Source organism: Muscardinus avellanarius (genome assembly GCF_963383645.1).
Source record: "Muscardinus avellanarius genome assembly, chromosome: 3".
NCBI lineage: Eukaryota > Metazoa > Chordata > Mammalia > Rodentia > Gliridae > Muscardinus > Muscardinus avellanarius.
In genome coordinates this window covers 145,775,649-145,802,808 of record NC_137788.1, presented here as the reverse complement: position 1 = coordinate 145,802,808, position 27,160 = coordinate 145,775,649, and the positions used below count along the sequence as shown (strand labels likewise).

Here is a 27,160-nt window from a genome sequence, read left to right as displayed (position 1 = left end):
TTGAAACTTAGTGAGATCCTGTTTCAAATAAAGAATTAAAAATAGGACTAGGGGAGTAGCTTGAAGGTAGAATACCCCTGGGTTCAATCCCCAGTACCGAAAAATAAAAATTAAAGGCAGGCATGGTAGCATACACTTGTAATCCTAGTACTTAGGAGGGTGAGACAGGAGGATCACAGGTTTGAAGCCAGCCTTGACAACTTGGTGAGACCTCCACAACTTAGTGAGACTCTGTTTACAAATAAGAAATAAAATAAGGCTGGGGGTATAACTTGGAGATAGAAAGCCTCTCAGTTAAATTCCCAGTACAAAATAAATAAATTTATATATAATATATGGTTGGGGAAGTAGCTCAGAGGTATTCTAGAATGCCTCTGGGTTTGATACTCAGTACAAAAAAAAAAAAAAAAAGCCTCTCTTAACAGTCTATTTAATACCACGACTATTAAGTATTTGAAAAGAAATTCAGTATTAGGCTGTCAGCCCTACAAAATACCAGAACTCATTAGGAAGCCATTATAATTAAGAAAGTAGGTACTGACCAAAGGAACAGAACATAGAACACAGAAACCATGGATATATGACAGGACAATGCAGATCAGTGAAAAGGAAGGACCATTCAAAACTGGTGCTGGCTCGAATGGTTATGCTTAAACAAAATAGAAAAATGGCAACCAGAGAAAAGCTTGACACAATTGACTAAAATAAAATTAAGAAAAAAAGGTTTTTTTTGCAGTACTGGATATTGAACCCAGGGGCATTCAACCTCTGAGCTACACCCTCACCCCACCCCTTTTAAAATTTGAAACAGAACCTCACTATATTCCAGAGGGCCTCATTAAGTAGCAGAGGCTAGCTGTGAACCTCCTGTGATCCTCCTGGCTCAGGCTCCCAAGTACTGAGATTACAGGTATGCACCATCACACCCAGCTAATAGTTAGGATTTTAACCTTTAAGGGATTGTCATTTTTGAAGGTTTTCTTTGGAGAAAGAAAGGTAAGAGACAAAGTCTTTCTATGATGCCCAAATCTTTTGTATGTAACCAATATATTATTTTTAAAAGGCTAAAAATAAAAGATTTTTTTGTTTATACTACCTGTGACCCTGGCCTGATTATTTCAGCCTGTTTATCCAGCTATAAAACAGAAGACAATACTTGCACCTACCTCCCAGGGTTTGTGTGAGGATTAAAAGAGATAATACATATATAGCAGTTAGCCCAGCATGTAGCACATAGGCTGCCATTGCTATTCAGTAGCAACTAGCTGTCAAGATGTTCAAGTAAGAATAGCAGTTAGAAAAATGAATCTAATATGCAGGAGGTACAGAGTGGGAAGGTATAAGTAACATACAACAGCTAAGAATCATTTAAGCAGGTAATATGGACATGGAAAATTTTCAGAGTAGAAGCGAAAAAAGGAGCTGCAGAAGCCAGACATGGTGGTGCATGCCTGTAACCTCAGTATTTGGGAGACTGAACAGAAGGATTGTAGGTTTATGGCCAGCTCAGCAACCTATCAAGGCCCTATGCAACTTAGTGAGACTCGGTTTCAAAATAAATAATAAAACAGGGCTGGGGGTATAGATCAGTGGTGGGATGGCCCTGGACTCAACCAACAGTACCTCAAAATAAGAACAACAAACAAACAAAACAGGGAGAAGAAGTAGAAGACATTGATGACCTGGAAAAAATGTGCCTACTGGTATTAAATGCTGTACAGGTAAAAATGAAGACTAAAGAAGATACTGGATTTAGCAAAGAGAGAATCACTGGAGACCTTCCCAGAGCAGTCTCAATGAGAAGAACAAGGGTGCAGTGGGTTAAGTCATGGTAGGAGGTGAGGGAATGGAGACTGGAAGAGCAGAAAACTCTTTTAAGGCTAAAGACTAAGAAAGGTAGAAAGAATAAATAGTAGATATGGCTGGGGGGAGGTATTTTCACAATTAAGGGAGACTTGAGACTGTTTATATGCAGACAGGAAGCAGCCAATGGAAATGAAGGTAAAGGTATAGAAGAGAAAGGGAAAACCATTGTGGTACCTTGGAGGAAAGAGGAAGAAATGGTATTCTGAACATTGGCAATAGAAAGGTACAGATGAGTGCTTCTCAGACTTTCCTGTGCATATGAATTACCTGGGAATGTAGTTAGAATGCAGAGTCTGGTTTAGAATCTGGTGTCTGGACTAAGTTTGGACTAAGAGTCAACATTTCTAAGCTCCCAGGTAATGATGCTTCTTGTCTAGGGAGTGCACTCTGAATAGTGAGAAAGTAGAACAACTTTTTTTCTATGACAACAAGTGCATGTAGAAAGGAATTTGGTAGTAAAGAGAGAAACTGTGAGAGTTTTTGCTACATGCATACTGAAGCTATCTGGTAAGAAGACAGCAGGTGGAATAAAAAGAAACTCAAGTGAGCCAGGTAGTTAAGCCCTCAGTAATTGTCAGGTGTAAAGACCAAGAAAGGCTGCACGAAAAGGTAATGACGAAGGACTATTTACCGTAGAAATATCAAAAGAAGGAAGGTAGCTGGGCGTGGTGACACACACTTGTAATCCCAGTATTTGGGAGGCTGAGACAGGAGATCTCAGGTTCGTGGCCAGCCTCAGCTACTTAGTGAGGCCCTTCAAAACTTAGCAAGACCTTGTTTCAAAATAAAGAATAAAAAATAGGTCTGGGGCATAGCTCAGAGGTAAAAATGTCCCTGGGTTCAATTCTCATTACCACACATACACACACACACACACACACAAAGAAAAAAAAAAAAAAAAAAAGGAAAGGAGGAGACAAAGCAAGGCTGCGCTGGGTGAGAGGAATAAGAGAACAATTAGAACCATAATACTCTGAGTGATGCTTGTAATCCCAGTACATGGGAGGCCGAGACAGGAGGACCCAGGTTTGTGGCCAGCCTCAGCTACTTAGTGAGGCCCCTGCAACTTAATTAGACCCCGTTTCAAAAAAACAAATTGGGCTGAGGATGTAACTCAGAGGTGGAATGCCCCTGGGTTCAATCCCTAGCACCACAAAAAAAAAAAAAAAAAAAACAAAAAAAAACAAAAAAAACCAAAAAAACCTCTGAGAGTAATTAAAGATAACTGGGATAAAGAAGGACAAAGCTGAGAGGTAAAGAGAACTGACACACAGGCAAAAACTCAGCTGGAATCAGATTAACATGAGAGTAATAATCATATTTTTCATGTGCTATTATTTTAAAATGATATAACACCGTCCAATTAGCCCCTTTAGAGAATGCTATGGAAAATGCCTTGGTGCACAAGTTGCCTTCACTACCACTTTTACAAATGTGGACATGCCAATGGTTAAAGTTAGCAGAGGTTAACAAGAATCAAAATGAATAAACTTACCCTTTTGGATGCTTTAAATCTCAAATATTTCTTAAACATTTAAATACGTAGTGCCCCCACTGGTGTATTAAATTACATACTGCTTCTGGGCAAGAGGCAGCAGTATGTAGCACTTTATTTTGAAATGCCATTGATTTTTTTAATACAAAAAATACAACTGTCAAGTTTCATTATTTCAAAAATTACTTAAAAAACTTTGAAGTTGCTAAAGTTAGTTAAAAAAAAAAAATCTGCTCCTAGAGTTCTCGAATGACAAGCAGGTATAATTCCCACTTGGCTGTCTTTAGTTCTCAGGCTTCAAACATCCAATCACTTACTCAGGATCTGTGAGAGGGTGTATATATAACAAGCTGAGAATAGCTCTCCATTTAACATGTCTGCTAATGATGAGATACGGTTACTGACTCTGAAGCAAAAAATGTTTATGTTAATAGAAGAGAAATCACACACATCTCCTTACCCCTTCACTGGTTTTCTGCAAGTCTGAAGTTGTGTTTCTTGTGTCATTGCCAGCATCTCCCCCCTCGGAGCTGCTTTTGTTTTCCTCTTCTTTACAGTCTTTATCATCTTCATCTCCTGGAGATTTCCGGGACTGTTTAGAGGATTTCTAAATGTTTAGACAGGTTAAAAATTACAGTCAAAAGCAGAAATCCAAAATGCGTCAGTGTAAGCAAAAGACTTGAAGTAGTTAACTTGCAAGCAGTCTCTGTGGCTAAATACAGTGTCCACAAAAGCAATTTGCAAGGTGCCAAGCAGAACTAGGTGACACTGGACAGGTCATTCCATCTCACTGGGCCTCAAGGTTAGTTTCCTCGGGTTGGAAAGGGAGTAGAGGAGGACTAGATGACTTCCCGTACTCACAACTGTCAAAGAACAAACACAGCTGGACACCACCTCAGGAAGATTGAAAGGTGCCCAAAAGTCATCTTTTCCTTATCCATCATTTTACAGTGGTCAGGTGACTTTCCAAGATAATATATAGACATTTATGTTGGAACCCTATTGAAGCTCTTAGGTTAAGGATATATAGAAAAATCTTGACAAACTTTTGCTCTACTGTAGGGGATATAAATCAACATTAATCTTTTGATCTATGAGCAGTTAAGAACCTTAGGCTATATTGGTGAACTAGTCCTTTTCACTGGTCATCTTGCATTTAGAGAAAGATGAAAATACAGTTACAGTCTGCACCAAGAGCTGCTTAGCAGAATACAACTAAGACGGTATGAAAAGCTGGCTCCAAATGTGTGCTTTATTTAAGATAGTAAAATGCAGCACTAATATTTCCTCTTTAAGGAATTTTAAGAATTTTCAAGCACATTGCAAATAAGAGTTGAGGCAAAATGATTTAGCCAAGTCACTTATAGTCTTCCAGAAATGAATTAGCAAACTGGACCTGTCTCAGACAATGAATTATTATTACATATTTTTGGTATGAGGATTGAACACATGGGTGTTTTAGCTTGGAGCTACAACCATCCGTTTATTTTTTGGTGCTAGAGATTGAACCCAAGGGCATTATACCTCTGAGTTACACTCCTAGCCTTTTTTATTGTTTTGAAATGGGGTCTTGCTACGTTGATGGGGGTCTTGCTAGGTTGCTAAGAGCCTCACTAAGTTGCTGGGGGTGGCCTTAAACCTGTAACCCTCCTGTCTCAGCCTCCCAAATACTGGGATTACAGACATGTACCACCATGTTCAGTTTTATTTTTATTTTGAGACAGGGTCTTGCTAAGTTGCTGAGGCTGGCCTTGAATTTGCAACCACCCTGTCTCAGCCTCCAAAGTACTGGGATTATAAGTGAGTACCACCATGCCTGGCAGACAATCAAATTTGGGAGAAAGTACTGGGAATTTAACACAAGGGCACTGTATACCCAAGCTATGCCCCAGCCCTACTTTTAAATTTTTATTTTGAAATAGGGTCATGCTAAGTTAATGAGAGTCTCACTACTTGCTGATGCTCCTTAAACCTGTAATCCTCCTGTTTCAGCCCCTCCCAAGTACAAAGATTACAAGTGTGAGCCATCATACCCAGCTGAAAATTTTTAAAAATGTAACTTCCAAAGAGAAAATATAATCTAGCTGTGTGACAGTATGTACAATCAAACTGCTTTGTGTGTGTGTGTGTGTGTGTGTGTGTGTGTGTGTGGTACTGAGGACAAAACCCAGGGGCATTTTACCTCTGAGCTATACCCCAGGCCTATTTTTTTCTCTATATTTTGAAACAGGGTTTCACTGAGTTGCAAAAGACCTCACTAAATAGTAGTCGAGGTGTCTGCAAATCACGATGCTCCTGTCTCAGCCTCCTGAATGCTGGGATTATAAGCGCGCACCACTACACCTGGCTTCAAACTGCTTTTGATTTACTTAAACTACAACCAAGCCCAAAATGTCAGTTTAAAATGCAGTTATTTTTACTTTTTAGATTGAAGGGAAACAGGTTTAATAATCCAAATGTGGAATGTCTGGAGTGAAATTAAGATTAAGTCTGACAATAGTAAAATATTTTCTGTTTTAGTAAATATAGCATAACTGTTGAAATGTGATAAATGCTTTATATGGTAATTCTCAAATAAAAGGGTGTGTGTGTGTGTGTGTGTGTGTGTGTGTGTGTGTGTGTTAGTGTGTTACTGGGGATGGAACCCAGGGCGGGCATTCTACCTCTGAGCTATACTCCCAGCCCTAATTTTTATTCTTTTTTTGAAACAGAGTCTCACTGAGTTGCCAAGGGCCTCAATAAGTAGTAGCCGAAGCTGTCCCAAAACCAAGATCCTCCTGTCTCAGCCTCCCAAATGATGGGATTATAAGCACGCACCACCACACCCGGCTCAAATAATAGTTCTTGATTTGTAATTCTTATAGATAATAATGTACAACTCCCTGAAATGTATAATGCTTGTAAAATATATTTATGAACAATCCGAGGAGTTTATAAGAATTATAATTTGGCTGGGCGTGGTGATGCATGCTCGTAATCCCAGCATTCAGGAGGCAGAGACTGGAGGATCACAGTTTGCAGAGAGCCTTAGCTACTTAGTGAGGCCCTTCGCAACTCAATGAGACCCTGTTTCAAAAATAAAAAGACTAAAATATAGGGCCCGAGGGTGTAGCTCGGAGGTAGAATACCCCTAGGTTCCATCCCCAGTACAGAAAAAAAAATTATAATTTAAGCCAAGCATGGTGATATATGCTTATAATTCCAGTACTTGGGAGGCTGAGCTAGATGGTTCACAGGTTCAAGGCCGGCCTCAGCAACAAGAACCCATGTTTCAAAATAAATAAATAAATAAATAAATAAATAAATAAATAAATAAGCCAGCCAGCCAGCCAGCCAGCCAGCCAGCCAGCCAGCCAGCCAGCCAGCCAGCCAGCCAGGTGTGGTGGTCCACTCTTGTAATCCTAGTACTTGGGAGGCTGAAACAGGCTGATCGCAGATTTGTGGCCATTCTCAGCTACTTAGTGAGGTCCTCTGTAACTTAGTGAAACCCTTTCTCTAAATAAAGAATAAAAAACAGGGCTAGGCATGGAGCTCGGAGGTAGAATGGCCCTGGGTTCAATTCCCAGTACTGGAGGAGGGGGGAAAAAAAAGGACTGCCTAGTATATAGCTCAGAGGTAGAATGCTCTTGAGTTCAATTCCTAGTACCACAAAAAAAGAAAAAATATATAATTTGGTATACACAGCCTGGAATAAAGCCATTACTGGCTGGGCGTGATGGCGCACGCTTGTAATCCCCGTGCTTGGGAGGCAGAGACAGGAGGATCACACAGGTTCGAAGCCAGCCTTGCTGGCTTAAGAGACCCTGTTTCCAAATAAAAATATAAAATAGGTCTCGGAGTGTAGCCCAGAGTTAGAAGTGTTCCAGTAACCCCAGTACTCCCCCACCCCCAAAGGCCATTACTAGATTTCCATTAATGAGTCACACTATTCAGTGTTCTACTTAGAAATCTGGCTGCCAAATTGTAAGCTTGAGAAGCTCTTTAGATTACTAGCATTCCTAAAATTTTGGTTTCTAAATCAGTGTGTTATCTGTTTTATCAGTATGGTCTCAAATTGGCTGAATGTCCAGTTGGCGCTATTTCTGGTTTTTTATCTAAAATTACTGGTGGTATAGCTTCAGCATCAATTTAATTTACTGTAAGTATACATAAGTAATCTGTACGCAAATGTTTTTGACCTATAATTTCTCAGTATCTCTATGGCTCAAATATGAAGTATCCATGCCCTTACTGCTGAAGATATCTTTAAATCCCTGCACATCTGCTATATTATCACTTTTCATTATGATTACTTAGTTTCATTTTTTTTTTTTACCCCACAGAAAAATGAGATTAATTTAAGCAGTAAAAATATCACATCCCTAACTGGGATGCACTATTAGGTTTTAGTGCACAGGAACACTAGTCAACATTAAGAGATAGATGTAGCGGCATATTGAACAAAAGGGAAACATTTGGGAAAACAAAGAGAACAAGGAGGTCATGCTAGGTCAACTGTTCTCCAAGTGTAGTTCCCAGATTAGTAGCATCAGTCTCACCTAAAAACTTAATTCCCAGACCGTAATCTAGACCTTCTGAACTAGAAACTGGAATGGGATGGGGGGTTATGAGGTTCAACAATATGTATTTTAACAAGCCTTTCTTGTGGCTCTGCTGCATGTGAAAACCACTGCATATTAATCATAAAATATCACAGTTCTGGGCATTGTCTTTATTCTTTATATTAATGGGATGTAGCTCATTGGTAAAGCACCTGCCTAGCATGCAGGAAGCTCTGGGTTTGATCGCCAGTGACATGAATTAAAAATCATGGCTCTTAAGTGACTATGGAAGTTATGATTTAAAGGAAATCATCACTTAAAGTAGATAAAATGGCCGGGCGTGGTGGCACACACTTGTAATCCCCGCGCTTGGGAGGCTGAGACAGGAGGATCACAGAGGTTCGAAGCCAGCCTCAGTACTTAGTGAGGCTCTCAGCAACTTAGTGAGACCCTATTTCCAAATAAAATAGAAAATAGGTCTGGGAGTATAGCCCGGAGGTAGAAAGCCTCTGGGTTCCACCCCCAGTACCACACACACACACACAAAAAAGTAGATAAACAGCGTCATTATCCCTTCACTGAGTTATATTTAATGTCCATTCCAAATACGATTATTATTTTTGGTTTTTGTAATAAGTAATGAAAGGTAGCAATTAAAAGCCATATATTGCATCTGGGCATGGTTGTACATGCCTGTAATTCCAGTACTTGGGAGGTTGAGACAGAAGGATCATAGGTTTGAAGCCAGCCTCAGTAACTTGGTGAAACCCTGTTTCCAAATAAAAAATAAAAGAGTTGGGGGTGTAACTCAGAGGTAGAATGCCTGTGGGTTCAATCCCTATGAACACAGACACACACACACATACACAAAGTTCACACTGTTACAAATCTAGGCAACAGGGCTGGCGGTCTAGGTCAGAGGTAGAATGTCCCTGGGTTCCATCCCCAGAACCTCCCACCCCCACAAAAAGTAGGCAACCTTAGGTAACTTAAAAGTTGTTCAATACATTACACAGATGGTCAGCAAGCACTTGCGAATAAAGTGAAATCAATTCAAGAGGATGTTTCAGTAAAGTCCAAAATGTTAAAAAAGAAATCCAGCTTAAAAAAATTGCAGTGGAATAATTGCAGCCTGAGAGAGAAAATTCTAATTATTTTGTTACTTATAAACTTTACTCCCACCCAAGGCAATCACACGTTTTTCACTAGGTGCACAGGAAGTGATGATACACTCACACAATTTTACATGTGCACCAGGAGGGTGGGTGTTTTATACTGCCAAAATAACTGTTAACAGTTTAATAAACTCTTGGTACTTGTTTTCAAGAAGTTTCCTGCCAGGCATGGTGGCGCACAGAGGATCGCACAGGTTCAAAGCCAGCCTTGCTGGCTTAAGAGACCCTGTTTCCAAATAAATATAAAATAGGTCTAAGAGTGTAGCCCAGAGGTAGAGGGTTCCATCCCCAGTACCACAAAAAAAAAAAAAAAAAGTAGTAGTTTCCTAAGTATATTCAGCTGCTATGTAAAGAATCTAAGTATAAGTAAATTTTCCAATGATTCAATTGTGTGATAGACCAGGCAGAAACCTAAACCAATATGATCTTCAAGTACCAATTTAAGCCGGGTGTGGTGGCACACACTTGTAATCCCAGCACTTGGGAGGCTGAGACAGGAGGATCGCACAGGTTCAAAGCCAGTCTCAGCTACTTAGTGAGGCTCTCAGCAACTTAGTGAGACCCTGTTTCCAAATAAAGTATAAAAAAGGTCTGGGAATATAGCCTGGAGGAAGAAAAGCCCCTGGGTTCTACCCCCCCAGTACCACCACAAAAAACAAAACAACAAAAAAACAAAAACAAAAAACAATTTACCTTGCTTTCAGTTTCTCAAATGTGAAGGTTTTACAATCTCAGCTTTTTAGCTGCACTTCTGAGTTGTTATTATATAAAAAACTCAAGACTTTCAGTTTTTAAATGTAGGATTGTGTCACTGCTGGTTAAAACTTTCAGCTATTGTTACATTTGGATAAAGTTCAAACTCCATAACAAGGCCTACAAGTCTGCACTATGTGGCTTTTGCCCATCTCCCCCTTGATCAAAATTCTCCAGTGGCACCTGCTTCCTTCAATCAGAAACATGCACAACTCTTCCCTTCCTCCAAGCTGTGCTGCTCGGGTACTTCTCTGCCACAAGGGCTGCTCCTCCCAGACCCTTCTTTCAGGTGGGCTTTACAGAAAGGCCTTGCCACCATTCTAAGGGAGGTTACTCTATTCCCATTCATTTTTTTTGCAACTTGTTCACAAATTACATTTATTTCTTACTTGCTTACTGTGCACCACTCCACTGTATTATAGGCTACGAGAAGGCAGGGATGGAGGTGGGTTTGCTCAGCACTGTAACCCTAGTTCAGGGCCAGAGACAGACTGAGTGATGAGGAAATATAAGACCTGAATAAATAAAAAGTCAAAGCACATCTTCTGAAGCACAAAGACAAGTAAGATGTATCTTTATATTTATATATACAGGACATATATATAGCCTTGAGTCATAATGTGTCTCCTATATTCCTAAAGTCTTTAGAGCTTGTCTGGAGGTTATTTTCAGAGGTATAGCTAATTCATATAACTGCATTCTTAACTAAGTTACAGTCTTCCATCTAAGAAGATGGTATTTTCAGGCCAAGTCAGGCCTGTATAGTCAATAGCCAGACTGCCCTACCATCTAAGGTTACCTGTCTATTCCCTCTGCTGTATTAGTCTCTAAAAGTAAAGGCTCTTCAGAATTTAGTATATTTTTTCTATGTGCCAATAAATAAACTGGAAATAATCTTAACATAAATAAGCATGTAACATTGGTAACAATGGGGAATTTTTCAGTAACCTTTGATGCATATGACTTTTTCCGCTTTGAGCCTCCTTTCTCATTTTTCCTTTTTCCTTTTCCATCTTCTTCTACTCTATCACCTTCTTCCTCACTGCTCGCATCTGCGGTATTTCCACCTTCGCCTTCGGTTTCTGAAGAGCTCTGCTGTTGAATTGCCTAAGGAAAAATATTACCTAATTACATTTTGAAAAAAAAAAAACAACAAGGAACACAAACTGTGAAAAGAATCACTCTATTTTAATTTGAAAGGATTGAGTTTATTCTTAAGATTTTCAAAATAAAGGGGTGTAAGGGCCAGTACAGTGGCACACATCTGTAATTCCAGCTACTGAGGAGGCTGAGAAAGGAGGATTCCTTGCACCCAGGAGTTTCAGGACAGCCTAGGCAACAGGCCTGGGCAACAGAGCAAGACCTTGCCTTAATCAATTAATCAATAAATGGCTGTAAACTCAATTTATCAGCGGCCACTTGGTTTGAACCCTTCTGGGTAAAAAGAGTCGTAGTTAATCCAAAATGCTATTAGAGCCAAAAAGAATTCTGATGTAAAAGGATGGAAGGTAACTGTAAGTATAAAGGATATATTACAAAGATGTGCAAAAGCATTAAATCCAAGAAATAAGATCTAGTAAGGGACAATGAAGTAAATCATTACCTGGTATCCAGTGAACTTGACTCCTGGGTTGTTTTCTATCTCCCACAATCCTTCATTAAATCCTTTTCGTTTGTTTGACTTCCCAAATTTGTCTTTGTATTCTTTATATGGGAAAAGGTCTTTGGGACCTAGAAATGCACTGCAGAGACATATTAGATATAGAACTGACATGCTGACCTTCAAATATAAGTTATGTCAAATATCAATACCAAGTATGGTGCCATAGTGATTATATTTATTTATTTGTTTGTTGTATTAGGAATTGAACCAGAGGCGGTTTACTCTGAACTATACCCTAGCCCTATTTTATTTTTTATTTTGAAACAGGGTCTCATTAAATTGCTGAGGCTGGCCTTAAACCTGGAATTCTCCTGTTCCAGTTTTATAGTGACCAAAATTAAAGTATATAAACCTCTCTAAGTTAGGAATGTATTAGGAGATGTTTTAGACACATACTTCAAGACAGAAAAAAATGGATCTTGGAGTATACAAGTCAATAACCCTGGATTGTGCTACTTGGACTTTTACTTTTAAACAATCAATGTATTCTTTTTATAAAATTATTTATTTATTTAGTGGTACTAGGGATAGTTCCAGGGGCCTTCTACCTCTGGGTTACACTCCCAGACCTATTTTATATTTTTATTTGAAAACAGGGTCTCACTACAGTACTAAGAGCTACTAAGTAGCTATGGATGGTTGGTTTCAAACTCATGCGATCATCCTAACTCAGCCTCCCAACTATTAGGATTATAAGCATGTGTCACCACACCCAGATATCTTTATTTTTTTTATTGGTGCATTATAATCATACATCTTAATGGAGAACAAGATGGTAGAGGCATACATGCACACATCACTTATTTGGCCTTTCCCCAATTCCCCCACCTCACTTCTCTATCCCTCCTTCTCAAGTTTGGCTTAGTGATTGACTGTGATGTTTGTGAATGTTCATCACATATATTAGTAAATTTCGCTCTCCCCCTCCCACCCTCGGTTCAGGTCACCTTATTTGCTCATAAAAGGTTTCTTCTCCTTCGTCTAGAGCTCCTCCTATGACCCTTTTCCTCCCTAGCCTCCACATATTAGGGAGAACATCTGATTTCTTACTTTTTGTGACTGACTAATCTCACTTAGCATACATTAATTTTTAGTTACACAAGCAGAATTAAAGATATCTACTTTGACCACTTAAGACACATCATCTTTTTTTTTTTTTTGGTACTGGGGATTGTGAACCTGTGAACCCAGGGGCATTCTACCTCTGAGCTACACCCTAGCCCTATTTTATTTTTATTTTGAAACAGGGTCTGGCTAGGTTGATGAGAGTCTCACTACTTGCTGAGGCTGTCCTTGAACCTGTGATTCTCCTGTTTCAGCCTGCCAAATGCTGGGATTACAAGTGTGTGCCACAACACCTGGCATTCACTAATATTTCTATAAGTCAAAAATCATAGCTAGGTGTGATGGCACACACTAATAATCCCAGCATTTGGGAGGCTGAGACAGGAGGACCACAGTTCGCAGACAGCCTCAGCTACTTAGTGGGGACCCTTTGCAACTCAGTGAGACCCTGTTGCAAAATAATAAAAAAATGGGCTGGTGGTGTAGCTCAGAGGTAGAATGCCCCTGGGTTCCACCCCCAGTGCGACACACACACACACACACACACACACACACACACACACACACAGCACTATTGAGGCAATAGACAAGGAAAAAATAAAAAACAGCAAAGAATATAGAATTGTACCCTATTCAAACCTTGTTCTAAATTAGTCATAATCGATGCCAGGCATGGTGGTGCACGCTTGTAATCCCCGCGCTTGGGGGTGAAGACAGGAGGATCGCGCAGGTTTGAAGCCAGGCTCTCTGGCTTAAGAGACTCTGGTTCCAAATAAAAATATAAAAATAGGTCTGGGAGTGTAGCCTGGAGGTAGAAGAGTTTCCAGGAACCCCAGTACCACCAAAATAAATAAGTCATAATGTTAAAAAAAAAAAAAAAAAAAAAAAGAGCTACAGACCTAGAAAGTGGCTACTTCATGTTCAGAGAAATTTGTCACAAATTATTTCTCTGGCTTTGGCCTTCTGGAATCACTGACTCTATGCAGAGTAAACAGCTGTGGGCTAATCTGCCTTCTGTTCATATCAGCTACTGGTGTTTTCAGGGGAGCCTTAGCCAAACTTGTCTCTACTTTTTTTTTTTTTTTTGGGGGGGGTACTGAGATGGAACCCAGGGACATTCTACCTTCGAGCTACACCCCAAGCCCTATTTTTTATTCTTTATTTTAAAACAGGGTCTCCCTGAGTTGCAAAGGATCTTACTAAGTAGCTAAGGCTGTCTGTGAACTGCGATCCTCCTGTCTTTGCCTCCCAAATGCTGGGATTGTAAGTGTGTGCCACCTTGCCCAGCTAGTTTGTCTCTAGTAGTTCCAAAAGAATCAGGGATAATGGCTATTTTCTGATGAGTTAATAAGTTTCTGGCCTTCCTCATTTTTTACCTTGTTCCTAATACCAAACTTTGTGTGAGATTCGTGTCTGTCTTTCTTTCTTTCTTTCCTTCCTTTCTTTCTTCATTCCTTTCTTTCTTTTTTTTCTTTCTTTTGGGTCTAGGGATGAAACTTATGGGCATTTGACCTCCGAGCTACACTCCCTGCCCTATTTTTATTGTTTATTTTGAAACAGGGTTTCACTAAGTTGCAGAGGGCCTCACTAAGTAGCGGAGGCTGTCCACAAACTCCAATCTCAGTCTCCCGAGTGCTGGTATTACAAGTGTGCACCACCACACCTGGCTTCAGATTCATGTCTTTCTGCTACAAAGAACAGGAAGCTTTCTCCTATAGATAAATGATATTTTTTACTATCATTTCCCATGGATGACTTTGATAACTGATAATGCTAGCTGTTGTCAGAAAGAAGGATCCAAAGCCAACTACTAAGAAAGACCTAAATGAACTAGTAAGAGGAACCTGAATGACCACTCTAAAACAAGCTCTTATTTTTGACAGAAAACCTTTTTCTCCTCCCTGGATTAAAGATAAATTCATATTCCGTCTCAATTGGTTTCAAAACAAAAAATAAAAATAGGACTGGAAGTGTAGCTCAGAGGTAGCAGGCCCCTGGTTTCAATCATCAGTACCACAAAAAAAAAAAAAAATTGCCTTTATATGATCAAACCATTAAAAAAAAAAAACCACAAAAAACAAAACCCACAAATGGACTTTACCAATCTTTTGTAGAGCTGCTTATACTCAAATGAGTCTTAGAATGATGGCATTGACTTATATTACAAATGCTATAGGACAAAATTTTGTTCTTTTTGGCTGAATAAAACTTCGTTATGTGCATATGTTACATTTTCTTTATCTATTCTCCTGCTGATAAACACTTAAGTTGGACCCAGATTTGTGCCAGGTTTCACTAACAGTCAAATGAAAATAATGACTTTGATTTTAAAGACTTATTAGTGGGGCATGATGGCATATGCCTGTAATCCCAGTACTTGGGAGGCTGAGACAAGAGGACTGCAGGTTTGAGACCAGCCCAAACAACTTAGTGAGACTCTCAGCAATCTATTAAAACCCTGTTCAAAAAAAATATAAAAAGGACTGGGGGTATAGTTCAAAGATAGAATGCTCCTAGGTTCAAGCCCCAACACCAAACAAACAAACAACCCAGACACATCAGATTTTGTGATAGTTGTTAGCTTTTCCCCACATCTGTAATTTCTATATCTTTTGTTTTTTTGTTATAAATAACCACCTACATTCTTAATATGTTAAAGTTTGCTCACTGTCCCCCCAAATCCATTCCATTTTTTCTTTCATTTATGAATTATTTCTTTCCACTTTTTTAGCACTGCCCAGCAAGAGATTGTCTCCCAGCTTCCCTTATAGCTAGGCAGGTCACAAGACCAAGTTCTTGCCAATGGATTAAATAAATACAAGTTGTCAGTTCTTTGCAAGGAATTACTGTTCTTCACTTCTCTTTTTTCCTTCCCTTTCCCTAAACCACACATGTACTGCTGAGACAATATATATATATTTTTTTAAATAAGGAGACAAGGGCAACACCAAGAAATGAGAGGACGTCAAGAGAAAAAACTAAGTGGGTTCCCGAGCACAGTACTTTCTATCTACCCTGATCTATCTGCTTACTAGTGGATAATTCAAAAGAAGGAAAGACATGTTTATATTAGAGCCTGCACACTAATCAATACAGTAAATAGACCTTAAAAAGGTTGTACATTTGATAAAACCTGAGGGAATATAACTTTATAATTGAAATATTAATGGAAGAAATTCCTCTAGAAGAAATATATAAGAACTGCAAAATAAATGACTGGGAGTGGTAAGGAAGCCATTCTAGAACTTAAAGTGTCCTAAAGGTGACCTCTGGTTGATGAACAACATTTAAGCAGAAACAGAAATGACACTCAAAAACAAAGGTCTGCTTTTAGTCATAAAGACTTCTATGAATAAAAAAATCTTTGCATTAAGAAAAATATAATATTAAGCCTGGTAACTTTATATAATTGGTTATAATTATTTTAACAAAAGATAAATTACAGATTATTTATAACACTGTAGTCTGGTAGAATTAGGTTAGAACTATTAAAACTTTATTGTATTACTTACGTTTCATGGGTGCCAAAAAAGAAGATAGGATACTTGTTTGCTGGAGGCTTTACAGCTCCCTCTGGGAGTTCATCAATCTATTAAAGAATTTAGTTATTAGTTACTATACACACAATAAGAATTTCTGATAATTTATTGCTAACTTCAAAATAAAATTAATCAAAACCCAAATAGTTTTCTCAAACATTACAAAATGATTCAAAACATTATAATTCATAGGAAGGAGCTCAAAACTACTAATTTAATTTGCCACTTAGCTCATATAGTTTAACTAGGTCTAAGGCTTTTTACAACCAAAGGGCTACCTAGTTTGGTACCAGTTACATAGTCTGGTACCAGTCATAGTCAGATTCAGAAATTCTGCTCACAATTTAAAATTATCAGAAATACTTTGAGGCAAACTTCTTAATTTCTTAATGAAATCATCTCAATGAAATCATCAATTCAAACCCCTATCATTAGGGAGTTTGAATTAATAGCAAATCCAGAGTCTCAATAATTGATATGCAACAATTTCCAATACATAATAAGAATTACAAGATTAAAAAAATGAAAGGCAAAGCTGGGGGCGTAGCTCAGTGGTAGAGCATGTCCCATATGTACAAGACACTTGTATGAACCCAGCAAAACATGCACACATTAAAAAAAAAAAGGGAAGGCCGGGCGTGGTGGTGCATGCTTGTAATCCCCACGCTTGGGAGGCAGAGACAGGAGGATTGCGCAGGTTCGAAGCCAGCCGCGCGCGCTGGCTGAGGAGACCCTGTTTCCAAATAAAAAAGTATAAAAAATAGGTCTGGGAGTGTAGCCCGGAGGTAGAAGGGCTTCCAGGAACCCCAGTACCACAAAAAAAAAAAAAAGGGAAGAAAATATGATCTATACCTAAAAGAATAAGTGGCCAACAGAAACTGACCCTAGGATGACACAGATGTTGATTTAGCAGACAAAGACTTGCAAGCAGCTCTATATGAACTTAATGAGTGGACCATACAGGAAATCCAGACACAGAAATATAAATAATAAAAAATGAAAAATTTAGAACTAAAAAGTACAATAACTGATATGAAAAAATGCACTGAGTGGGAATGAATGAGTCAGTGAATCCAAAGACAATAAAAATTATCTGAAGAACAGAGTAGAATGTTCCTGGATTCAGTGTCCAGTAAAACACACACACACACACACACACACACACACACACACACACACACACCACAAACACACACTGAAGCAAAAATATTTTTAGATAAATAAAAGCTGAGAGAATTTGTTGGGAGCAGACCTGTATCATAAAAACATTCCCCAGGCTAAGGGGAAAAGATACCACACAGAAACTTAGATTTATAGGATAGAGCCAAGCATCACTAATAGTAAATAAGTAAGTAAATTTAAATAATTATAGTTTTATCATATTTCCTGAAATTATTTAAGTAAAATAATAGCTTTACAAGGCAGAAATAAGTAGAAGTGCTAGGCATTACAGATTACATCTATAATCTCAGTACTTAGAGGAGGTGGAGACAGGCCAATCACAGGTTTGAGGCCAGCCTTAGAAACCTAGTAAAACCCTGTTTCCAAAAACCAAAAAGGGCTGAGGGTGTAGCTCAGAGGTAGGCTGCCCCTGGATTTAATCTCTGGCATATATGCATGTCTGTCTGTCTGTTTCTTTCACACACACACACACACACACACACACACCCCTACAGGTGAGTACCACAGCACCTGGCTCCATGCCTCTTTTCTAAGGGCAATAACCTCATTGACAAAGACTCCATTTTCATGACCTAGCTCCTCCCCAAAGCCCCATTTCTTAATACTATCACAATGGAAATTAGGTTTCAACACTGAATTCTGGGGTAACATAAACATTTTTACAATTTTTCTGGTTCTGAGGACTAAACCCAAAGACATTCTACTTCTGAGCCACCTCCCCGCCGCCCCCCAGCCCTATTTTATTTTTATTTTGAAACAGGTCTCACTAGGTTGATCAGAGTCTCACTACTTGGTGAGGCTGTCCTTGAACCTGCGATCCTCATGTTTCAACCTCCCAAGTACTAGGATTATAGGTATATGCCAGCATGCCCGCTGATATAAACATTTTGATTATAGTCATTACGAAGTTAAAAATGTGCAGTGGAAAACACTGGGTATGCAATAAAACAAAAGTACAAAGGATTAGGTATGAAATATAAAATGGTAACATGTTGCTTCTCTTGTGTGTGTGTATTTTGGGGGTTCTGGGGATTGAACCGAGGGGCATTCTACCGCTGAGTTACACCCCCAGCCCTTTCTTAAATTTTGTTTGGAAACAGGGTCTCTCTCACTAAGCTGTTGAGACTGGTCTGGAACCTACCATTCTCTTGTCATAGCTTCCCAAGTACTGGGATTACAGGCATGAGACACCATGCCTGGGCTAAAACATTGTCCCTAAATAGACACTGAAACATTTAAGATACATATTCTTAGCTCTTAAGCATCACTAAAAAATAATGAAAATAGATGTAGCAAAAAACAATCAGAGATTAACACTGGTATTAAAATATAACATAAATATCTGGCTCAGAGAGGGGATGTCTGGTTCCTGAGCAGCCACTTTCGCTGTACTAGTGACAAAAGAGTGAATTAAAAATGGGTGATGCTGAGCCGGGCGTGGTGGCGCGTGCTTATAATCCCAGCATTTGGGAGACTAAGAATGGGGGATCAAGGTTCGTAGACAGCCTTAGCTACTTAGTGAGGCCCTTTGCAACTCAGTAAGACCCTGTTTTCAAAGTAAAGAATAAAAAATTGAGTTGGGTATGGTGGCACACGCTTATAATCCCAGCATTCAGGAGGTGGAGACCGGAGGATAGTGGTTTGCAGACATCCTCAGCTACTTAGTGAGGTCCTTAGCAACTCAAATGGACCCTGTTTCAAAAAATAAAAAGACTAAAAAAAATAGGACTGGGAGTGTAGCTTGGAGATAGAATGCCCCTGGGTTCCATCCCCGGTATGAGGGGAAAAAAAAAAGAAAGAAAAAAAAAAAAAAAAGAAAAGATAAAGCATGTTACAATAGCAAGACTTTACTTTTAAATTAATTAATTTGGTGGTATTGGGGGTGGAACCCAGGGGCTTTCTACCTTCAGGCTTCACTCCTAGACCTATTTTATATTTTATCTGGAAACAGGGTCTCACTAAGTTGCTGAGAGCCTCACTAAGTAGCCGAGGCTGGCTTTGAACCTGTGCAATCCTCCTGTCTCAGCCTCCTAAGTGTAGGGATTACAAGTGTGTGCCACCATTCCCGGCTTCTGAATTTTAAGTCAGTCTAAGTTATAATTCAGAATTGTCTTTAAACAGCTATTCAAAAACACAAAACCGTGAAACAACTGTTATGTATGATTGGTAGTCATGCTTTTTTAACAATTCATTATATGGAAGGATTAAAGTAGAGGAGATAACACCATCACCTCAGATCTGTAATTTATGTGACCATAAGACTGAAGATAATTAAAAACACCATAGATTTTTAAGAAATCTGGTTCTGAATGGCTAAGCAAATCATTCTTAAAAATGTTAAAGTCCTGCCGGGTGTGGTGGCACACGCTTGTAATCCCCGTGCTTGGGAGGCAGAGACAGGAGGATCACGTTGGTTCGAAGCCAGCCTCACTGGCTTAAGAGACCCTGTTTCCAAATAAAAAATATAAAATAGGTCTGGGAGTGAAGCCCGGAGGGTAGAAGGGTTTCCAGGAACCCCAGTACCACCAAAAAAAAAAAAAAAAAAGAAAAAAAGAAATTAAAGTCCTATATAAAATAACAAAAAAATCATGCAACCTTTTTTCTAATAAACTACTTTAAGGAGTCATCCGTTAGAGCAAAATCTTATCAATTTACAATTAAGAGGAGAAAACAGTCTGTTACAATAACTACAAAGTGAAATATGAAGAATTTTTAAAGTAACTAGTTTTATTTTTTTGTGGTGCTGGAGATGGAACCCAGGGGGTATTCTATTTCTGAGCTACCCCAGCCAAATTTTATTCTTTATTTTGAAACAGGGTCTCACTAAGTTGCAGAGGGCCTCACTAATTTGCCAAGGGTAACTGAGAACCTCTGATCCTCCTATCTCAGTCTCCCAAGTACTGGGATTACAAATATGCACTACCATGTCGGGCTCTGTTTTTATTATATGTTAACTATAGATACTAAAAATGTATACTTTCTATAGATATTAAAACAAAAATTAGCTGGGTGTGGTGGCACACGCTTGTAATCCCCACGCTTGGGAGGCTGAGACAGGAGGATCATACAGGTTTGAAGCCAGCCTCAGGTACTTAGTGAGGCTCTCAGCAACTTAGTGAGACCCTGTTTCCAAATAAAATATAAAATAGATCTGGGAGTATAGCCTGGAGGTAGAAAGCCTCTGGGTTCCACCCACAGTACCACCAAAATAAACAAATAAATAGAGTTAGATAAAGTGAAAGGTATTACCAAAAAAATTTCTTGCTATAAAGTATTTGTTGAGAGGATGGCTGAGTAGATAGAAAATGCTCAGATTTTCTTATCCTCAAATCATCCCTCAACTTTGTCTCCATTTCAAACTACTCTATCCTCACTATTCAAACCTCTTTCTTTCTTCTTTTCTTTCTTTCTCCTGTCTCAGCTTCCCAAGTGCTGGGATTACATCTCATCTTCTTTTCATAAGTAGTAATGTAACTCTATCACCACCACAATACTAACATAAGTCTCTCAAAGGTCACCAACAACAGTCCCCTTCCCAATACTACCCTCTTGCCTTTTCTGTAGCTTTGCTATTGGTTTGAATGTGCTTCCTCCAAAATTTAGGTGTTGTCAATGTGACAGTATCTTGTAAGAGTCGGTATTTTTATTTTATTTATTTTTGGGGTGGTACTGGGGGTGGAACCCAGAGGCTTTCTACCTCTGGGCTATACTCCCAGACCTTATATATATATATTTTGGAAGCAGGGTCTCACTAAGTTGCTGAAAGCCTCACTAAGTAGCTGAAGCTGGCTTCGAACCTGTGCAATCCTCCTGTCTCAGCCTCCCAAGCGCAGGGATTACAAGCGTGCGCCACCACACCCGGCAAGTCGGTATTTTAAAAATGTGATTAGAGACGGGCATGGTGCTGTATGCCTGTAAACCCAATACTTGGGAGGCTGAAACAGGAGGATGGCAGGTTCATGGCCAGGCATAGTAACTTAGCAAGTCCTTTTGTAACTTAATGAAATCCTGTTTCAAAATAAAAATAGGGCTGGAGGTGTAGCTTGGAGGTAGAATGATCCTGGGTTCAATTCCCAGTAACACACGAACGCACGCACACTGATTAGGCCATTAGGGCTCCCTCCCTAGTGTATGTGGCTAAGTGTTTTTATAAAGGGGCTGGCTGCATGTTGGGAGTTTGTTCTTTCTTTTCCTTATATACCTCTTGCCAGGTGAGGATGCAGAAAGAAGGCCCTCTCTAGATTCTGATGTCTTGATCTTGGACTTCACAGCCTCCCAAAGGGTGAGGGAATGATTTCTGGTCTTTATAAACCTTATTTCATGTATTCTGCGGAAGCAGCACAAACATAACCCAATGCTTTCTTCTAATGCTTTTGCTTTCCACGTCAGTACTCAGTACTCTATCTGGTTCTTTCTCTTTTTTTTCCTAAGTACTTTTCACCAATCTGTTTCTTTTTCTTTCCCTTCCTTTCTTTTTGGCGCTGGGGATGATCACTGGGGCATTCCACCTCCCAGCTATACCCCCAGCCCTTTTTATTTTTTATGTGGAACATATTGAAAATGACATACATTCAGATTATGCTTGGTACCCTCCCCCTCCCAACAATGAGTGTCCCGGTTAACCATGCTATATTTATATTTTTACACAAATTCGGATGTAGCTCCTTCATTAATCAACCTCAGCCTTCTTCCTCTCCTATCCTTCCATTCTAGCTTTGATGAGGTTTCTCCTCCATTGTCTGGAGTCCCTCTGGTATCCCTTATATTCCTTAGTTTAAGCATATTAGAGAAAACATAAGTCCCTTCTCTTTCTGTGCTTGGCTGATCTCACTTAACATAATGTTCTCCAGGTCTTTCCACCTTCTTGAGAATCACATGATTTTGTTCCTCTTTACTGCTGAGTAGAATTCCATTGTGTGTATTTCTCATAATTTTGAAATCCATTCATCTGTTGATGGAAATCTAGGTTGGTTCCATATTTTGGCTATTATGAATTGTGCTGCTATGAACATAGGTATGCATATATTACTCTAGTTCTCTGATTTCAACCTCTTTGGAAAGATACCCAGGAGTGGTAAAGCCAGATCATATGGTGGATCCATTCCCAGTTTTCTTTCTTTCTTTCTTTCTTTTTTTTTTTTTTTTTTTTTGTGGTACTGGGGATGGAACCCTTCTACCTCTGGGCTACACTCTCAGACCTATTTTATATTTTTCACTTGGAAACAGGGTCTCTTAAGCCAGCAAAGCTGGCTTCGAACCTGCGCGATTCTCCTGTCTCCGTCTTCCAAGGAGTGAGCCACCATGCTCGCCCAGCCCATTCCCAGTTTTCTAAGGAATCTCCACACTGATCTCCATAGCGGAGGAACTAGTTTGCACTCCCACCAACAGTGTAAATGAGTTCCTCTTTCCCCACATCCTCAGACCAGCATTTGTTGTTATTTGCGTTCTTTATGCTTGCTACTCTGATTGGGGTTAGATGGAATTTCAGCGTAGTTTTGATTTGCATCTCCCTGATGGTTAATGATGTTAAACATCTTTTCAGGTATCTATTGGCCATGTGCGTCTCTTCTTTTGTGAAGTGTCTATTCAGTTCAGTTGCCCATTTCTTGATTGGGTTATCTGTTTACTAGTGTAGAGTCTTTTGAGCTTTTTCTACATTCTGGATATTAGTCCTCTATCTGAGTGGTGGCTGGTAAAGATTTTCTCCCATTCTGTAGGCTTTCTCTTTAGGTTTTTGCTGGTTTCCTTTGATTAAAAGAAACTTTTTAGTTTGATGCCATTCCACTTGTTAATTATTGCTTTAATTTCCTGCGCTTTGGAGGTCTTGTTGAGAAAGTTACTGCCTGTGCCTATATGTTAGAGTGTTGAGCCTATGCCCTCCTCTAATAACTTCAGAGTCTCTGGTCTAATTTTAAGTCTTTGATCCTTCTCAAGTTGATTCCTGTGTATGGTGAGAGGTAAGGATTTAGTTCCATCTTTCTACAAACGAATAGCCAGTTCTCCCAGCACCATTTGTTGAAAAAGGCTGTCATTTCTCCAGCATACAAATTTGGCCCCCTCGTCAAAGATCAATTGACTATAGGTGTGTGGATTTGTTTCTGTATCTTTTATTCTATTCCACTGGTCAGTTTGCCTTTTGTGCCAATACCATGCTGTTTTTACTACTATTGCTTCATAGTATAATTTGAAGTCTGGAATTGTGATGCCTCCTGCCTGGTTTTTATTGCTGACAATTGCTTTTGGATATTTTGGGTCTTTTCTTTCTCCACATAAAATTCATGACTGATTTTTCTAGGTCTATGAAGAATGTTATTGGTATTTTAATAGGAATCACATTGAATCTATAGATCACTTTTGGCAGAATGGCCGTTTTGATGATATTTATTCTGCCTATCCATGAGCAAGGAGATCTTTCCATCTTCCAAGGTCTTCTTCAATTTCTTTAGCGCTTTATAGTTTTTGTTGTAGAGGTCTTTGGTTAGGTTTATTCCTAGGTATTTTATTGGTTTTGAGGCTATAGTGAATGAAATTGTTTTATTTCTTTCATTGTTGGTATAAAGAAAAGCAACTGATTTCTTTAGATTGATTTTGATTCCTGCTACTTTGCTGAATTGGTTAATCAGCTCCAGTAGTCTTTTAATTGAGTCCTTTGGGTCTTCTAGATAAAGAAAGCCCTTTTTAAAAAATATTTTTTATTAGTGCATTGTATTTATACATCATAATGGGGTAAAAACTTGTGTAGACAAATGCACACATAACCCAGCCAGCCCCCACCCAGTCCCCACCTCACTCCCTCCTCATCCCTCCCTCCCATGCTTGGCGGCTTAGTGGTTGACTTCGATATAAATAAGGACATCATGTGCTTTAAAGAGTTTCCTTCTCCCCACTCCCGTCCCCACAGTTAGTCTGCCTTATTTGCTCCTCTATAGGATCTCCTTTTTCACCTGGAGTTCCTCCTATGACCCCTTTCACCCTAGCTTTCACATATTAGGGAAAGCATCTGATTCCTTACTTTTTGTGACTGACTAATCTCGCTTAGCATAGTGTCCTCAAGTCAGCATCTGCAGACCAAACCTTTCATTTCAACTTCAGGCATGAAATTTCAAACATATATAAATCAAGTCCATTTACAGGTCCTAGCAGCAGCTTAAAGTCCAGAAAAGGGACATACTTCAGTAACTGGCAAGAGAAAAAGTCTCTTGAAGATATCTATAGCCTTCTTGACTAACATATAGAAACAACCTTAGGATTACTGCACCATCACAAATTCATTTTCAAACTGAATGAACCATGGGACACTAAGCAAAGTTGTTCTGGTATACTAAGAAAAATGGATCTGGAATCGAGAAACTTCTAATTAAGTTCTGCTTTTGATTTACACTGTGTTATTGAAGGTATTGCTTAATCTCTTGGGGCCCTGCATTTCATGTCTATTAAAAGAGATAGCTGGACTAGGTAAGCTCTAGATTTCCTTCACGTCCTGAAATTTCATGGCTTGGCTAAAACTAAACTAAATATCCTCTTAATCTGTTTTGTTTCCTACTTTAATTAATGACACACTGTTACCAAGAAAGAGATCTTAATCTCTTCATTAATTTCTCATACCCAACATTGTTCACTGAATCCTGCCAATTCCACTCCTGAAATGTCTTTCAAAGTCATTCCCATTCTTATTACTTTATTTCCCTTAATCAAGTTCTTATGATCTCTTGAAAAGGCCATTATAGCAGTTTTTCAAAATACCTCCTTATTCCTGGATATCTCCTGTTATTACATAATTTCTATAAAAAGCTTCTAGTGTGGTGGCAGATGCCTGTAATCCCAGTACTTGGGAGGCTGAGACAGGAAGGTCTCAGGTTTGCTGCCAGCCTCAGCTAACTACTGAGGCCCTCTGCAACTTAGTGAGATACTGTTTCAAAATAAAAGAATGAAAAAATAGAGCTGGGGGTGTCACTCAGAAGTAGAATGGCAGCTAATTAAGTTTGTTTACACCAGCATCACCACAAACATGCAATGCACTGTGCCATGATAGCTCTACAAGATAGGAGTTTTCATCCAGCTCCACTATAATCATAGAGAATCATCATTGCATCTGTGGTCCACTGTTGACTAAAACCTTAAATGGCATCTAGCTAGCTACACTGCAAACACACACACACACACACACACACACACCTTTTTCTATCATGTATTACACATGGTTTTCTTCATTTATCATTTGTCTTGATTTTATCTGTAATTTTTTTGTGTGGGACTGGGGATTGAACCCAAGCTCATTCTACCTCTGAGCTCCATCCCAGCCTGATTTTGTTATTCTTTATTTTGAAACAGGACCTCACTAAATTGCAGATGGCCTCACAAGCTGCTGAGGCTGGCTGTGAACCTGCAATCCTCCAATCTCAGCCTCCCAAGTACTGGGTTTATAAGCATGTACTACCATCCCCAGTTCTATAATGTTTATTTTTGCCAGTAGAAATTATTTTTATATAGTAAAAGTTAGTAATCTCTTTTACTTGTGGCTTAGAAAATTCTATTATGTTTAAAAGGCCTTTCCTATCCTAGGATTACCAAAAAATTCTTTCACATTTTCCCTATAATATTTTTGTGGTTTTAGAGAATTATCTTAAGCTAGAAATGTGCTTAATACTAGGTATAGGAAAATGGGACACTTACTGGCAATATAAATTTCTACTAATATTTAAGAAGTTGACACTAGGTGGTATGTGCATGTATGTTTCTATCACACTAAACTTCAATATGATATATGGTTGCAAGGCACCAATAAAAATATATTTAAAAAGGTAGATATGACTGCTTACGTTTTATACAACTTAAAACATACATATCACATGGCCTAACAATTCCACTTCTAGCAAACAATCTATGCTATGGAAGTAAGAGCATAAGTATATAAAGATAACCAATGCTGGGCATGGTGGTCCACGCTTGTAATCCCAACATTTAAGAGGCCGAGATCAGAGGATAGCAGTTCGCGGACAGCCTCAGCCACTTAGCGAGGCCTTTTGCAACTTAATGAGACCCTGTTTCAGAAATGAAAAGACTAAAACATAGGGTTGAGAGTGTAGCTTAGAGGTAGAATGCCCTTGAGTTCCATCCCCAGTACCGCCAAAAAAAAAAAAAAAAAAAAAGAATAAACAAACCAACATGTTCATTAAAGCTCTCCTGCCAAAAGAAAAAATAACTAAAAGGCCATCAGTGTAGGCATAGTTAACTAAACTATAAGACATATTATTGCATATTCTATGCCAGGATCTATTATGTATTGACTTGGAAAGCTAGTAATGAATCAAGGACAAGTGAAAAGAGCAAACTGCAAAATAAAAAATATTTGTAGCTGGGCATGGTGGTGCATGTCTGTAATCTCAGTACTTGGAAGGCTGAGGCAGGACTGAAAGTTGGAAGCTGGCCTCAGCAACTTAGCAAGGCTCTTAGCACCTCAGTTAAGTCCTATTTCAAAATAAAAAATAAAATAGGGCTGGGTATAGCTCAGAGATAGAATACCCCTGGGTTTAATCCTCAATAATACAAAAAAAAAAACAAAAACAGAAAAGACATATGGTGACATAAAGATGCCATCCTATATTTGTTTTATTGAAGTCTAATGAAGAGACCTTTCCAATCTGAGACTGTTATTTCTACTCTTCTATTTAGGTCAGTGTCATATAAGCATTATTGTGTTGGATTTTATTAGTTCAAATAAAAATCATTTATGCTATAGTACAATATCTGTCTTTTTAATGCCTATTTTCTCTATTCATGCCTTTATAAAATATAGCTCAAATATCTCAATTCATTTAAGATCCTATAAGCACTACAAATACATATATTTATTTTGCAGTACTGGGGATGAAACAGTTGCA

The 27,160-nt window shown here is 38.9% G+C and overlaps 1 protein-coding gene across 1 annotated transcript in view; it reads right to left on the bottom strand.

Annotated features, from left to right (window-relative positions):
• Positions 1-2,430: 2,430 nt before the first annotated feature.
• The window catches only part of HDGFL3 (HDGF like 3), a gene marked incomplete at both ends in the record, with an annotated part of 45,410 nt that continues 20,680 nt past the window's right edge, over positions 2,431-27,160 (bottom strand). Inside the window, 5 exons of the mRNA XM_080691675.1 lie at positions 2,431-2,463; positions 3,822-3,968; positions 10,779-10,937; positions 11,434-11,572; positions 16,071-16,147. Of these exons, the coding sequence (XP_080547801.1) occupies positions 2,431-2,463; positions 3,822-3,968; positions 10,779-10,937; positions 11,434-11,572; positions 16,071-16,147 (555 nt within the window). The remainder of the gene's footprint in view (positions 2,464-3,821; positions 3,969-10,778; positions 10,938-11,433; positions 11,573-16,070; positions 16,148-27,160) is intronic.